The sequence below is a fragment of the Pyrus communis genome, chromosome 8, assembly GCF_963583255.1.
Source record: "Pyrus communis chromosome 8, drPyrComm1.1, whole genome shotgun sequence".
NCBI classification, from domain to species: Eukaryota; Viridiplantae; Streptophyta; class Magnoliopsida; order Rosales; family Rosaceae; genus Pyrus; species Pyrus communis.
In genome coordinates, this window is record NC_084810.1 from 1,345,482 (window position 1) to 1,361,232 (window position 15,751).

The window sequence follows — 15,751 nt, forward strand, 5'->3', positions numbered from 1 at the left end:
AAGAGTAACCAATCTTCCCCTAAACTTTTATGTACCTGAAAAAAAAAAAAAGAATATTGTTTTGGCTGTATTGTGAGAATAAATACATATTTTGTTATGATGTTAAACGTAAGACACGTCTCTATTTAACGGTCTGTTTACTTATTTGGAATGAGTAACATTATTGATGTTCCTCAGACCAAAAAGGCCCATAATTTTTCCTTATAATTTGTCAGTAGAGAAATGATTGTCACACACACTATTTTAACATTTTGCGCATCCATGTTAATTTACGTCCATTGATCTTCTTTTAATTTATTCAATCAAATTGTCAAAAATACCGAAAGATAAATGAAAGGAGAAAACAAGAGAATGAAAATCGCTTCCCTTTGGTAACGATAACATGAAGTGCAAATAGCACTGAGCATTTTCTAAAGACCAAATGTACAATGCGGGTAAGATTTGATGCACAGAAGAACACTTTGTCAAGAATAAGTTGTTACCTTCAACATTTTCATGAACACATCCAGCAACCGAAACAGGTCCGTTTACAAAGGCGTTGCGCATACAATTTAGCTGCAGCTGGATGGTCCTGCTCCTACAGGGGAAGTAGAAACAAATAATTTAACGCGCAACATCTGGAAATCGGCTTCCAAACATTATTTTGCTCTTGCTTCAGATGTAATTTGATACATATTCTACAGCCTACAGCCTTTCAAACAAGGCAAGGACTAACTCTTCACTGTCAATGTAGTTTCTAAAAGACATTAGTAGATTCAGTCACAAATACCGGAACTTTCTGATGGAAGACAGGCGACAACCCTCTTTGAAACGTTTGAGGCCTTGGTGATATGTATTTTGATTTCCGTAGGTATTTAGCGCTTTGGTACCCTTGGTCCATGAAATAATGTACAGATTCTGCAACCCAGCACGGTCAATCAGCTGTATGTATACGTGAAACAAAAAGGAAATATAAACTGATGACAAACTGAAATAACAAAAGTTTCAAAAGCAATCACATCATTTGGCTTGATATATAGAATACGCATAAAGAAGTCGTGAGTGTCTAAAGAAATATGCAGAAGGATTAATTTCCTCATTTGGAGACGGTTACATGAGGGTCAATCATGTAATTACGGCATCCAAGGAATCATGTAATTACAGTATCCAACGATTTCAAGACGCGACAGCAGCAACATCCATAAGCTTGTTAAAGTTACCTAGCGTTAGTTGGAGGTAATGGCGTACACTTTGTTCTAATTGACTTCACTAACAGGATCTACACTTTGTTCCTTTGATGGCATCTCATGCACTAGTTATTACTGGCTCAAGAAATACGAAATTCAGGTTTAGCAGCGGTGTACTATATACACCACATCTAGGAGTGATCTCGTAGCAAGACTACTGACTACATATGTGCACACTCACTCACTCTTTTAAGAAAACATTGTTCCACAATCAACGGAACATGGCTTACCAAAGTCAGCACATCATACTGTAAACGAAATGCACATCTAAAAAGTAATATTCTTGAATTCCAATGAATCCAAATTCAGCCAATGCCGTCATAAATCAGTAAGTAATCTCAAAATCCACGCATAATTATCAATGAATCAAAGAGAAATTAAGTTTCTTTTCTAATATTGTCCAGTTCAACCAATGATAGATAGGCCATAAATCAGTCAACCGCATCTAATTGATTCTACAAATTGCTGGTTTATAAATAGAAGAAATTATTTCATTACTCCTAGCAATCAAGATGCGTCTGCACAAACTATTTCAATCAGATCGCACTTTGATTTCCCAAGTATCTACTCGAAGCATGTGATCGGTAAATTCTTCCTTTCAATGATCATAGGATGCCATCAACATCAGATCAATCTGATGGCTAGGGGATGAAAGAATAATTTTTTACAAAGAAAAACTTCTTGAGCTGATTTATGTTTTGAATGAATCCACTGTGGCACTAATCCAGACGATGCGATCAGAATGCTCAGCCGCCTAGCATCTTAGAAAAGGGAAGGAGAAAGAAAGAGGACGCTGAAAGCAATAAAAAACTGTAGGATTCTTACAGTCGTATTAACAGGAAATAGTGTGCAATCATTCTGAGCAGATAAGCGTGCACATGCAACAAAAAATCTAGGCAACTACTGACTAAAGGGAAAATGAGTCATTTCCAACAAGCCACTTTCTGAGTGAAGATGTGTACCTGTAATAATGTTGAACCCCTGTTGTGTCTTATGAATTTGACGAACTATTCACAATACTCTCTGAAAGCTTTACGCAATTTCTGCCATTCAAAGATCTCTACCAAAGTGAGCTGGAGAATCATGATCACAATGAATCCAAAGGAATTTCATATCCATGCTTCCACATTAATCCTAATACTTGTGCCACCTTATATCTTTGATCACACATTAAGTAGGCTTTGTACAGTATCACAAATGTTTTTTTGGTACATGCAATTTTAAAATTCTCCATCTGAATAAGCACACTCTCCATTTCCTTTAAGCGCTTTTGTGATGCATACATGGCCATCTTACAATGATATAGGGATCTGCAAGTTCTCCACCTAGCAAATTCTGCATGCTTCCCAAAACTTTCAAGTCTATCCACTTCACTGCATCGGAAATAACTTGAAAGTATACATCTCATCACACCTGCAGTATGTATAGCGGTTTTGTGCTCAAATGCCTCATTTATTGACTTCTCCATTGCCTCAAAGCAACCCTCTTGAGCATAAACTCTAATCAGCATAACATTCAACCAAGGTCTATATTCATTTTCTGGAAAAGTTTCATTAGTTCGTGAATCTTTTCCACTCTGTCTGTCACAGAACTCTTGCAATATGCACAAATCATAGCTCTTATCAATGGGATTTCCTTGTTATCTATATGATGTTTTACCAACTCATATGTTTCCTCCATCTTTACCAAATTACCTGAATGAGCATACCCTCGAAGCATTAGCAAGTGAGTGCTAATATCGGGACTAACAGGACCCTCCTTCATCTTTTGGAAAGTTTGTTCCATACTATTCCACATCCAAGCTGTTATATATCCAGCAATCAAATGATTGTATGTGCTTAAATTAGGCGAGAGGCCTAAATCCTTTAAACCCCGGACAGTTGCCTCCATATGGTCAACCAGCATCAAACAACCAAATGCAGAAATAAGAATGTTGTACGTTACAATAGTAGGACGGCAATCTGGTTCATTCTTGAGGTCCCGAAACAAAGACTGACATTTAGCAGTATGACCATCGAACATATAAACACTCATCAGTGCATTATAAATAGAAGTTGTCTTTATCCGCTGGTTTATAGCCTCAGTAAATAACTCAAAGGAAAGTTCAACATTCTTCGCTTTACCTGCAATTATAATAGCCTTTGCATATTCCTCTGCGCTGATTGAAGTGCTACTAGAAACCTGCCGTCTTCTCCAACCAAAAACCTGTAACATAAGCAAAAAAGATCAAAAGAAAAATAGATAGTTAAACACCAACATTTCCTAAGCACGGTAAAAGATTAACCATCCCTTACATTCAATATTACTTGTCTGTAGTTGTCGGTTTTGATATTTTTCAAAAGACGCAAGCACATTTCACATAACCAAACCAAACCAAACCAAACCAATCCATTGTGTTTTTGTCTTTTAGATAGTCTTAAAACTCAGATTAATTCACCACGAACCCTAATCGGAATAGGCCAGTCTTTCATTTCATAACATCTGATTCCAAGTTAGTGCAACACAAGTGTGCATATTGTGAATGGCATACCGAAAATGCCTACTTTGAGCGAAATCTTTCGGAAAAAACAAATGGACCCATATAGAATTACAGATACAGAATTAACAAATGCAGAACAATGGCCATTTAGTGGACTTTCATGCTGAATAATTGAACATACAACCTAGAAAAGAACACTAATTTACGAGTAGATTAATCGAAAACTCAAACTAAAACCGAAAAAGATTCAAACTTTAAAGCTGAAGTCTCAAACTTTTATATCAGAAATTACCTCCAGGGCCAAATGATGTCACCAACGCAGCTGATTCAGAAGCTCAACGACACCCTCTCCCCTTTTCCATTCACAGAGGGAGGAACATACCTTCTCTTCCAAAATTCTAACAATCTTCTCAGAATCCCCAACATTCTGAACCAGTTCGTCCCTCAACCTCGACACCGTGCGGGCCAGATCCTCCCTGGCCCTGAGATCTTGCGTCGAGGGCTTGTCGCTGAACAAGCCGATGATGCTTGAGAAAGAGATGAGCGGAGAAGAAGAAGACGGGGCGGAGAAGGAGTGGGTCTGAGCATTGACGTCGTGGGTGCGTCTGTAATTTGGGTAGTTGGTGCGGGTGAAAGTGTAGGGGGAGTGTTGTGGGGTTTTGGAGGCGGCGGCGACGGCGGCGGCGGATGAGGATCTGTGGTGGGAGAGGAGCTCAGATTGGGAGGCGTCGGATAGCTTCCAAACTCGCTTCATTGGTTGGTGTTGTGACTGGTGACCGTTGTATCGTCTGGGGTTTACCAAGGGTTTATCTAAGATTTAGGAATTACGGGATCCGGTGGATCTTGTCATCTCTTCGGCGCGCGGTGAGAAATTATTTAAAATTTAAAATTATATATAAATAGTATTTAACGAAAATTAACCTCACGATATATGATGAACGAATATAATCAAGCTCGAATCTCCAGAAAAAGGATTCTTCACCGTTTGCAACTATTTTGATTTCAATTTTTAGTTTTTATTTGTTTTTTTAGCTTAAAAGTAGTAACAAACATTAGTTTATTTAAATAATAAAAATAAAATAATTATCAAACGATCAATAAATTAATTAGAATAATGTGCTTCTCAAACACTTTATATTATTAAAATATTTATTGGATTGTAGACAAATAATTGATGGATTAATTAAAGAGAACTAATTTCGTTAAACTTAGTACTGGTTTGGTATAGAGGTGCTTTTATAAAAAGCAGATATAAAAAAAACTGAGCTCAAAAAGATGTTTGGTAAACACTTAAAAACAACTTATTTTCACAGTTTTGGGTGAAAAAAAGCTGAAAATGTGAAGCAGCAAAAATGAACTTATTCTCATAGCACAACAAAAACAATTTTTTTTTTCAAAACACAGCAATACCAAACCAGCCTTAATAGTTAATCTATTCCTCAAAAAACGTCGCTACTGAATAAGCATGCCAATTGACCTATTATAATCTAAGAAAAGTTTGGATTTTAATTCGTTAAACTTAATACTGTTCTTACAAATTGACTTTGTCTATGTATGCATATTTTTGTATCACGTTTCAGTTTTGCATACGACAATATACAAAACGTGATAGAAAAATATCGTTTTTGGTTCACACAATTTTAGTAAATGAAGTGTTGGAGATTTTTCCGCGCATTTAACACATCAATGCGATATTCCAATAAATCTTATAACATGTATATTAACTTACCAAACACTGTACCCAGGATTTTTGATACATCGGCATGTAGTCACACGGCGGGATCTTCTTCGGATCTCTTCTACCAAATCCACCAATCCGGACCATTAAAATTTAATCAAACGGCTAAAAACAGAGATCTCCTTTAAAAGTTATAATAACTTTAACCGTTTGATCAAATTTCAAGAATCATGATTGATGAATTTAGTAGAAGGAATCGGAAGAGGATCCCTTTCCATAGTCACACTTATAATAACATTACATGCCGATATTAGAGTTTAAAAAAGTCTGAAAGATGATATAGGATCAATGTTTAAATATTCATGAAAATATTGATATTTTCATTGAAATATTCGAATAATCAATAAGAAAAGGGGATGAAATGCAAACTTGGTCCTATATAGGCAAGAGGTAGAAAAATCAATGAATATAGATGATATTTATCAATTCATTATAGAGATTTTTCAGAAATCAATTGTAGATTTCAAACTTCCGAATTTTTTGTTTAATTTTAACTAAATCTGAATCAGTTGATATAAACACTATGTTACAAATTTTTATAATTTCCGTCAAATACAATTGATATTGATATTCTTCCATATTTTAATAAGTCTGTACATTTCCAACTATAAGATAGGGATAGGCACATGGCCACCAAGGCCCGCAAAGCTACAAAAGATCTCACAAAAAGAGAAAAAGAAATGAAAAAGAATGAATGAAAGCATCTGAGGCGGCCACGTGGGCCGTCATTCCGTCAGCGACTCTGCGGAGGCGAAGGAGGCGGTGAGTTCTGCAGTCAGTGTCATCCTAATCGACCAAACCCAACTCCGAAGGAAGTCTCCAATCTCCATCCATGAATCCAATTATTTCACAAACTCTATTAATCCATACGTTATGTGGTAATAATCTGTACTACTGATACTATTAATCCTGATTATCCATTAATCCACCTCCAAATTCAATGAACCCTCTGCTTGCTTGACCAAAAACCCAACATAAAGTCCCCATCTTTGTACCCAGTTCATCACTCTTTCCACCCAAAAGAGGTAAGCAAGAGTTTCTCTCTCCTCTCTTTTGTTCCTTTGATTTTCTTTACTGGCAATTGGTTCTTACTTCTCTCCTCTCTTTTGTTCCTTTGATTTTCTTTACTGGCAATTGGTTCTTACTTCTTAATCCTCGAAAACCATTTAGTTTAATTTGTAGTCCGAGGATGACAGTGTTGTTGAATTTAAGGTTGTTGGGTTGGGAGCTTGTTCTTGTATTTGCAGAATTTCCCAAAAAAGTTAGCAGCTTGAGGTGCATGATAGAAAATATTTAGGACATATGTTGTTGATGGAATGGAAAATCTAGCAACTTGGTTGTTCTTATGTTACTTTTGCTGTTTTTTTATGGTTTAAATTTGTGGGATTGTGACATGATTGGGAAGCATTTTTAAGGTTCAGCTACGTTGTAATTGTTTGTAATGTTTATTTATTTATTTATTTTTTGTGGCTTAAATTTGCAGGATTGACATTAGCTGTTTTTATGTTAAATACATTTGTTGTTTTTAATGACTGAAGATGTATGATAATGTTGTTACAGGCGCCGCGGCCGCAGTTGATGGATGAATTTGATGAGATGGGATATTCACTCAGTAGATTGACACTAGAATCTGACCATTTTGATCATGGAAATGCTGCCCTCCATCCCAACAAACCAATGCATAATCTAGAGCATGAAGTAGCCCAGCTCACAAAGTTGAGATCAAATCCCAATGAGCGGCTTACCCGAATTGGACCTAGAAGGCAGGACTTACCCATGTCGACGGTCAGGATGCTGGCTGGTCGGGAGGGTAATTATTCGGGAAGAGGGGGAAGGTTCTCATCCGCAGATCGTTGCCATGTTCTAAGTAGATATTTGCCGGTCAATGGTCCTTGGCTTGTCGACCGAATGTCTAGCCGAGCTTATGTATCTCAGTTTTCGGCAAATGGATCTCTTTTCATTGCTGGGTTTCAGGTAACATGTTTATTGCTCACACTCGATACTAAAGTTGGCAAATTGAGAACAAGATGACCTCTATTCTTTATTGAGTTCATCTACCAATTGAAAAGAAATCAAAAGATAGTGGCATTGTTTCTTCAGTTACGAAGCTGAAAGATTTTTGAACTTGGAATATGTAAATTTCAAATACAGGGGTTGTCGATGATACGATGGGCTTGACTTTTAGTTATTGTTCAAATGCTCGTTGCAGGATAGCCATATTAGAATATACAATGTGGATAGAGGGTGGAAAGTCCAGAAGAACATCCATGTGAAAAGTATGCGGTGGACTGTCACTGATACGTCTCTTTCCCCAGATCAACGCCATCTTGTGAGGCCCTGTATATTGTTATCTTAATTTCATGAAAAATTAGTCCCTTGGCCTTCGATATGAACCTAGAAATCATGATTAATGGAATAATGGTGTAAGGAAGGATATCAAAGTACTATATATGCATATCAAGCACTAAATGTATGGAAATAGGAAACTATTAATAATCTCTCAAAACACCCAGAGGTCTACATAGCAATGTCTCTCAAAAATCTAATCTTTATTTAATTTGTGTTCCGCAATTTCAGGTTTATGCGAGTATGTCCCCTATTGTTCATATGGTAGATGTGGGATCTTCTGAAACGGAGTCTCATGCAAATATAACGGTATACAAATGTGCTTTCTTATGTTTTTCGAATTTTCTGGAGTTTGCATTTTCAACAATTTTCTTGTCTTCTACAGTTCTACTTGTTAGAAACACTCAGGGAAGATGCTGGTCATTTTGAATAAAATAACTAATATATAAATGGTGAGTGTTTTAATTTCTTGCAGCTTTAGGTAAAGGATCCTAGGCTTCCAGGGCTTGTGAAAAGTATACCTGTATTGATAGATAACACTACAGAAATCACTCGGTCACATAACCATATGATTGGATGATTGTCGTACTTACATAGTCATCTTATTTCGGATAGGAGAAAAGGAAACATATAATGAAATAAATAGGATAATGGTGTTGTTTTCAGCGGAATCAACATATCCTAGACTAGAGAATGAAGGAAATAAAGTAAGTAATGGTGAATATCTTCTGAACTCAGCGAGAAAAATATCAGTCTTCATTGCTTTATATGATATTACTTGAGATTCCATCTCTTTACAGGAAAGCAAATGATAAATTGTAGATATTGGGTTTGCAAAATTTCTTCTGAAACTGGGATTTAGTTTTGCTTTGACAATAAGTTTGCTGACATTCAGAGAATGATTTTATATGCAGGAAATCCACGAGGGTTTGGATTTTTCCTCTGGTGATGATGATGGAGGGTACTCATTTGGTATTTTCTCCATAAAATTCTCAACAGATGGGCATGAACTTGTTGCTGGAAGTAGTGATGATTCTATATATGTTTATGATCTTGAAGCCAATAAGCTCTCCCTTCGGATTCCGGCACACTCGGTATAAGCATTTCTGAACGCTTTAATGATTCTATCTTTTTGTTTTTTATTTCATCTATTGATTGTCCTTATTCTTCAATATTGTCGTTTTCTTTTACTGTTTTCCTTGTCATATTGAAGAATACTGAAGTGTAATGTGGTGACTGCTCTTTGAATGAGAGTGGAACCTTAGAGGTTGGAAATTTAAATGGTGCTTTATTTTGCAGTATGATGTGAACACCGTATGCTTTGCCGATGAAAGTGGCCATCTTATTTATTCTGGGAGTGATGATACTCTCTGTAAGGTAAACTTGTCGTCCATGTTACTTCTAGTTTTGAGTTTCCCGTTGTCCATAACATCGTCTGAGAGTGATGATACTCTCTGTTAGGTAAAATTTCTGTCATTATTTGATTCACATGAGATGCATCTGGAAACTCATATAAGGTGTGGCTTTGTGCAGGTGTGGGACAGACGTTGCCTTCAAACCACAGGGAAGCCAGCAGGAGTCTTGACAGGACACATAGAAGGTATTGCATTCATTGACAGCAAGGGAGATGGTCGTTATTTCATTTCGAATGGTAAAGATCAGACCATTAAACTTTGGGATATCAGGAAAATGTCTTCTAGTCCCACTCGGTATGTTAACATCCTAGCTTCCCATGGTTCCCTTGGAATGTTATGAATTTAATGTTTCTACTATTTAATCATGGTCGGTGAACACTATGATATTGCAGGTGGCTTGTAGCTCGGTTAAGAGCATTCGCGCATGCATTTGAGGTCCCGTGTTTGAATCCCCCTTCCCCATAGTTTAGTGTAGATTGTCCTATCGTTTATCCAAAAAAAAAGTGAACGCTGATACTAATCCTGTTATAAACATCAAAATATCATCTTTTCATTCAAGATCAGGATAGTTTGGAAGGGCTTCGTTGTATAACTCTAAATTATTTTATTCGGGCCATGAAAGTTTGGTCGCTTGAAATTTCCAGTTATTTTGCTACTGCTAGAGAATAACAATCCTTCAATTTGTTCCAGCACTCCAGGGCTTAGGATTTCTGAGTGGGATTACAGATGGATGGACTACCCATCTCAGGCAAAAGGTATGAAACACCCCTCTGATCAATCAGTAGCTACGTATAGAGGACATTCAGTCTTGCGCACGCTTATTCGCTGCTACTTTTCTCCGGCATATAGGTAAGCGTTAGTAATAATTTGTTTGTTCATATTTCTCTAGAGGTCTAGAATCTGTTTTCAGATCTAAGTTTTTCTATGTTCAAATGTAGTGTTCAACTGCTTTCGACTCAATTAAATTTCGGTACAAGTTTCTTACCCATCTGCAGTACTGTCAATTGTTCGAGACTGTTGACATATTTCATCTACCCTAAATTTGCAGCACCGGTCAGAAGTACATCTACACGGGGTCTCATAACTCTTACGTTTATATATATGATTTGGTATGTGCTGTACATTTTATTCTCTCTGCTAGGATTTCATTCCGTAGTTTAGGGTAAATTTCGGGTAAATCTCTGTAGGTGACTGGAGCCCAAGTTGCAACACTCAAGCATCATAAAGCACCTGTAAGAGATTGTAGCTGGCACCCCTATTACCCGATGCTTGTAAGCTCTTCTTGGGACGGGGAAGTTGTTAAATGGGAATTCCCCGGGAATGAAGAAGCGCCGGCGCCTTTCCCCCGAAAGAGAGTCTGGAGGAGACATTTTTCTTGAACAAACTGAACGGAGTTTCACACGATCCGGTGAATGTATGTGCAGTGGATGCGTGCATTAATAATTGCATTCACCAAATTCAGTTTTACATAAATAAATAGCCATGTACGTGCTAACTATGATATATCGATCTTCCAAACCATTCCTATTTGTACTGGTTCTTGTTTTTTCGTTCGGTTACTTTCGAGTGCTCCCAGAATTTCGATCACATTGTTGCAGTGGACCGGAAATTTTGAGTTTGATTCTTGTAACTGGAAACCAAATTCGCTCAATGAGCCGGAAATTTGAGTTCAATTCGAGCCCAAGCTGCTAAATCTATTGAACTCACACCGCTATCAACGGTGTTATAGAAATAAATCTCGGGAAGTCAAATTTACGTAAACTACTGCGAACATGAGAAACAATAGCAATAGAAAATAAAATTCAAGTAATTTAAGAATTTTCATGCAACTAAATATTTACGTTAAATCGTATTTTAAGTCGATCAAATATGTTTAGGGGAAAAACCTTAATAGGGAAAGTCGACCCCTTTCTTGGTTTCACCCTCACTCAAAAACTCTGTACATTATGGTTAATCTGGCCTCGTTCGTGTCGACATGACAACTTCTTAGTAACTTGTCTTACATGTCTGATCACGTGATGCCCCTACTGAAGTTTCTCTTCATTCTATAGGAAACTTTAAAATACATGTTAAGACGTGATTCGTCTATAATATTGTCACCGTGATGTCCTGCGTGTAGGGTCTAGGGAATAAAGAAATTGGGTTGAGTTTGACCTGCAGTGTGGCAAAAGACGCGGTAACCAAAACCCTAGAGACCAAGAAGAAGAGACAACAAATGAGTCAATTGGTTTTCTTTTTCTTTTAGTTGAAGTGTCATTACCTTGTTGTAGCTTGTGTTGCCTGCTAGCTTTGTTCTTCTCCTTTCATGTGCTCCCTCTCTCCCTCTCTCCTCTCTGTAGTTTTTGTCGATCCAACTCCCACCTAATCCCAGCTACCTTCATATGTCCTCTCCCATGGCTTACATAAGAAAGAAGGGCAATAGTATATAGCTTTCAAGAGGAAAAATACAACTAGACTCTCTAGGTTGAACTAAATATGCCCTTGTTCTACTATTTTAACGTGTTCATTTTGCGACTTGTGAGCATATATCCACGATTGCCACCAGATTCTTGCATAAAACTAGATATTGCTCTTCTTTTTCTTTTTTTCTACCTGTTCTTATAGCACTAATCATGTGGCTAAGTCGTGTATAGCGCCCACTCATCAACACTGTACATGACAAAATAATATATTATCCTATAGAACTGATCACGTGATGAATGTCATAGGAAGAGACATATATATCTCCGGAAAGGGCCATGTCTTTCTCTATAACCACCCACCATTATAAGTGTTAAAAACAAGTCGTCTTATATTTTATATTGAATTGCATATATGCAATATGCAATACAAGTATCATAGAGATTCGACGTGAAGATTAAAGTGCCAGCTGTCGACTATCTGATTGCAGCGTAAGATAAACTATTGTTATATGATGGAGTGAATAAAGCATCAGGTTCCCAAAGTGTGAAATAATGAGAGGCTGTTGAACCAAGTGCATGATGAATAATGTAATGTTGCTTCACATTTCTTGCAACTAACCATGCAGCTGGCTCCAATCATGAAGAGTGTAATTTGGTCTGAAGCCCGTGCATGGCAAAAGCTGAAAAGCAGAAGCACCCCACACGCAGTGCTTCTGTGCTTCTCTATCTTCTTCTATCGGAAAGAAAGCAAATGAAGAGGAGGCTGCTCATCAAAACAATCATAACTCGAAAAAATTTCAATGTGACCGTCACATCTCGACGTTTGTAAAACAAACTTAGGGAGGGCTTTGTGATCAAGGTTGGGACATGAGATTTGCATAATATTACCCAATTTCTTCAATCTCCCTACCCAATTTTTCCTTCTCATCAACTTTGTCATTTAGCAATTTATTAATTCTAAAAATTAAGGTCATCTCCAATTGATGGCTGGCAAGAGAACTCGTTTTAACTTTCTGGCCTTCCAAGATATTAATATTTTAATGAACAGTATAGAGCCATATTTGCCTCCGTTTCCAACCGAGGGCCAAAGGATCATAGGACTCGTTTTAGCCTTGTCACAAAAAACCGTCTCCAACCGAGGGTCAAAAGGTTATAGGGTCAAACATAATTTATTATTTAAATTTAAAAACTACAACAACTTAAATTCAAATCCAACAACTTAAATTTAAAAACTACAACGATAACTGGCCCAAAAAAACCAAAACAAATTAGAACTTAAATTTAATGAATGGTTTAGGTATTTATAGGGAAAAAAAATTAGAATTTTTAAGAATTAAAAAAAAAAAATTGGCCCAAAAAACCAAATATATATATATATATATATATATATATATTGAATACAATGGCTAGCTGACTAGCCATTGTATTCAAAAAAAAATTTAAGCAATCCTGTCGGTCGGATTGCTCTATTTTTTGGCCAGCCCTCTAGCCCTCTTCGATTCTGTGGGGCCCTCTCAGATTTCACAACCTTCTGGCCTAGCCCTCGGTTGGAGACGGTTTTTAGGCGCTTTTCGACCCTCTAGTCATCTGGATCATTCGGTTGGAGATAGCCTAATCATTCAGAACTCAAACCGAGCAACTGCACGTAACGATTTGTCTAGCAGCACACAGCCTTCACTTTATTCCAAAAAACTTCAGTTTAACGATTTGTCTATCGATGCACAGTCTCTACACACCACGAAATATTCATGTTCATACCAAAAAATTCTTCATATTTAATAACAAAATAGTGGAGCATGAATTTCCCCTACATAGTTACACTATTTCTGACTATCCACAATCTTTTCATTATTCATATTGCACCCCAAAATAAATAAATGAATCCTAAAATAACCCCCAGCCCACAAAATGTAACAAAATATTAATTCTCCTTTTACGAAAAATAAATAAAAAATAAACCCCATCCGAATTTCCTAATTTACCCTCTCCACTCGTTACACTGCGCCGTCGGCCGAGTCTTCTGGTTCCCAGCCTTGAGCGGGCACGGCGTCTGTACTGGCGGGACCATGCAATTATACTGCAGACACAGCGAGCTGCTCACCGGAATCTCAGCCGTCGGATTGATCTGAATCCCCGTCAGAAAGTTGTGCTGTAAATACAGTATCTGAATGTTCGCCGCCAGTAGCCGGTCCACGAAGCTACCCGGAACCTGACCCATGAACCGGTTGTTGTTCAAGTAGAGGCTCTGTACGGTCGAGAACAACGGCGAGATTTCACCGGATAGCCGATTGTAGCTGAGATCAACGGTAGCGATTGAAACTTGATTCTCCGGTAGGATCCGACCCGAAAACAAGTTTCTCTGCAGTTGGAGGTTTGTGATTGGGAACGTGAAGATCCGACCAGGAATCGTACCAGTGAACTGGTTCATGCTAAGGTCGAGGTAGTAGAGCTGGTCGAGCCGGTTCAGGAGTCGGTCGACCGGACCGGAGAGCCGGTTCCAGGAGAGAGAGAGGTATTGGAGAGATGGAGGGAGGGAGTCGGGAGCGAGCGAACCGGAGAGGTCGTTGTGCTTTAAGTCGAGCCGGGTCAGGGTTTGGGAGGTGAACAGAGGGAGAGAACCAGAGAGGCGGTTGTGGCAGAGCATCAGGTTGGAGAGCTCCGGGAGGGATGCGACGGAGGTGGGGATTGCTCCGGCGAAGAGGTTGTAGCTGAGGTCGAGCGTTCTGAGGTTGCTGAGCTGGCCCAGACTGGCCGGAATCTGACCGGAGATGAAGTTGCGGCTGACGGCGAGGAACCGGAGGCTCTTCAGCTGGGAGATTGACTGGGGTAGAGCGCCGAAGATCCGACCCGGAACGATTGATAGCTCGGCGAGTGCAGAAAGCCTGCCGATTGCCGGGTCGAGCCGACCCGTCAGACCCGGCGCACCGGCTCTTGGGTCTCCGAGATTGAGGGAAATAACCTTGTCGGAGTCGCAGTAGACGCCGGCGAAGTTGCAGGGGTCGGAGGTGAAGTCCCAGGAGGAGAAGTAATTTGATCCCGGCATGTCTTCCAGCGACTTCCGAATCGATTGCAGAGCCAGGAAATCAACCGGGTCGAGAATGGCGATGGCGACAGGAATGGGAATGGGATTCCATTGAATCAAACAGAGGAAGAACACAATGAACACAAACCCATTACTCCTCTGCTTTTCCGCCATTGGAAGCAAGCTCTGACACTCTGTGAGTGAAAGAAATGGATTTGGCGGTATGGTTTTATAGTGGGGAGGAAGAAAGTGCTTCTGGTGGGGAAGAAAAGCGCTTTTCCGTGAGAGGAGGCTACAGATTTCTCGTGGGAAAGGGGAAATCACAGAGAGGTGATAACTTTAATGGTGGGAAACATTAAGCATCCAGAAAAAAAAAAGATGGTGGCTTGGAGAAGAAGGCAATCGATTGAATCTTGTATTGTAATTCTACTCGAGCTCAGATTTCATCCAAAGATTTCTGATTATTTTTGGGGTTTTGGCTTCTCAGAGAAGACGCAGTCACTCACTCTGCTGCTATACTGTAAACAGAGCCACTGAAGGAGTTATTCAATTTTTATTTTTATTTTTATTATTATTAATGTTACTGTTTTTCTTTCTTTATTGGGCGTTGGATTCGGGGTCAAACGGCTGTCCGAGCCTACGTGGAAGGCGGGCCTCAGGTTCGGGATCCAGTTTGGCGCACTATGGACGGCAGGGATCACGTGACATTGCGGTTTAACATCCAATATGGTCCTCACTGGACTCTTAGATATTTGTAAATTATGTCTGTTTATCGTATATAATGTGATCAGTTTTAATCAAGTACTGTTTGTATTTAATTTTAAATAAAAATATTTAAAATAATTTCTGACCGCACGATGTATGATTAATGTACACGATTTATGGATTCCCTAATCCTTGTAAAGAGGATCTGGCTTCATTTAACATGAGATTTTTTATCCGACGTGGAACTTGGGACGCTGAAAAATGATCGCTGGATCCTTTTTATAGGGATCTTAGAAATTCCGCGATCGTGACTGTTCATTCCATATCATGCGATCAGTTTTCATTAGATATTATTTATATTTAATTTTAAATTTTGAAATAATTTCTGACCGTAAGATATACGATAAATAATCACGAT

At 38.5% G+C, this 15,751-nt stretch overlaps 2 protein-coding genes and 1 pseudogene across 5 annotated transcripts; 1 reads left to right on the plus strand and 2 right to left on the minus strand.

The window, feature by feature from the left end:
• Nucleotides 1-1,104: 1,104 nt before the first annotated feature.
• On the minus strand, nucleotides 1,105-4,468 carry LOC137743683 (pentatricopeptide repeat-containing protein At2g30780-like; annotated as a pseudogene).
• Nucleotides 4,469-6,095: 1,627 nt separating this feature from the next.
• On the plus strand, nucleotides 6,096-10,733 carry LOC137741908 (LEC14B protein-like). Of its 4 annotated transcripts, none has more exons than XM_068481608.1 (10): nucleotides 6,096-6,321; nucleotides 7,004-7,417; nucleotides 7,653-7,772; nucleotides 8,021-8,098; nucleotides 8,704-8,883; nucleotides 9,089-9,166; nucleotides 9,323-9,498; nucleotides 9,895-10,053; nucleotides 10,253-10,313; nucleotides 10,392-10,733. In XM_068481608.1, the coding sequence occupies exons 2-10, from the start codon at nucleotides 7,022-7,024 to the stop codon at nucleotides 10,581-10,583; spliced, it is 1,440 nt and encodes a 479-aa protein (XP_068337709.1). In that variant the 5' UTR covers nucleotides 6,096-6,321; nucleotides 7,004-7,021; the 3' UTR covers nucleotides 10,584-10,733. The 4 variants fall into 4 exon arrangements, with proteins under 4 accessions (XP_068337709.1, XP_068337705.1, XP_068337708.1 ...); XM_068481604.1 differs by having other exon boundaries at nucleotides 6,097-6,468; XM_068481607.1 differs by lacking the exon at nucleotides 6,096-6,321 and adding an exon at nucleotides 6,575-6,718.
• A 2,677-nt stretch (nucleotides 10,734-13,410) lies between these two features.
• On the minus strand, nucleotides 13,411-15,405 carry LOC137743842 (DNA damage-repair/toleration protein DRT100-like). The gene has a single exon (XM_068483776.1). The coding sequence runs from the start codon at nucleotides 14,800-14,802 to the stop codon at nucleotides 13,585-13,587; it is 1,218 nt and encodes a 405-aa protein (XP_068339877.1). The 5' UTR covers nucleotides 14,803-15,405; the 3' UTR covers nucleotides 13,411-13,584.
• Nucleotides 15,406-15,751: the final 346 nt, after the last annotated feature.

What these genes read in the sequence shown, in the direction of transcription:
- LOC137741908 (XM_068481608.1), top strand. Translation starts at nt 7,022, where the DNA reads ATGGATGAATTTGATGAGATGGGATATTCACTCAGTAGATTGACACTA. An exon ending in CCCCAGATCAACGCCATCTT is followed by an intron (nt 7,773 to 8,020) that starts GTGAGGCCCTGT and finishes CCGCAATTTCAG; the next exon opens with GTTTATGCGAGTATGTCCCC. An exon ending in TTCGGATTCCGGCACACTCG is followed by an intron (nt 8,884 to 9,088) that starts GTATAAGCATTT and finishes TTTATTTTGCAG; the next exon opens with TATGATGTGAACACCGTATG.
- LOC137743842 (XM_068483776.1), bottom strand. Translation starts at nt 14,802, where the DNA reads ATGGCGGAAAAGCAGAGGAGTAATGGGTTTGTGTTCATTGTGTTCTTC.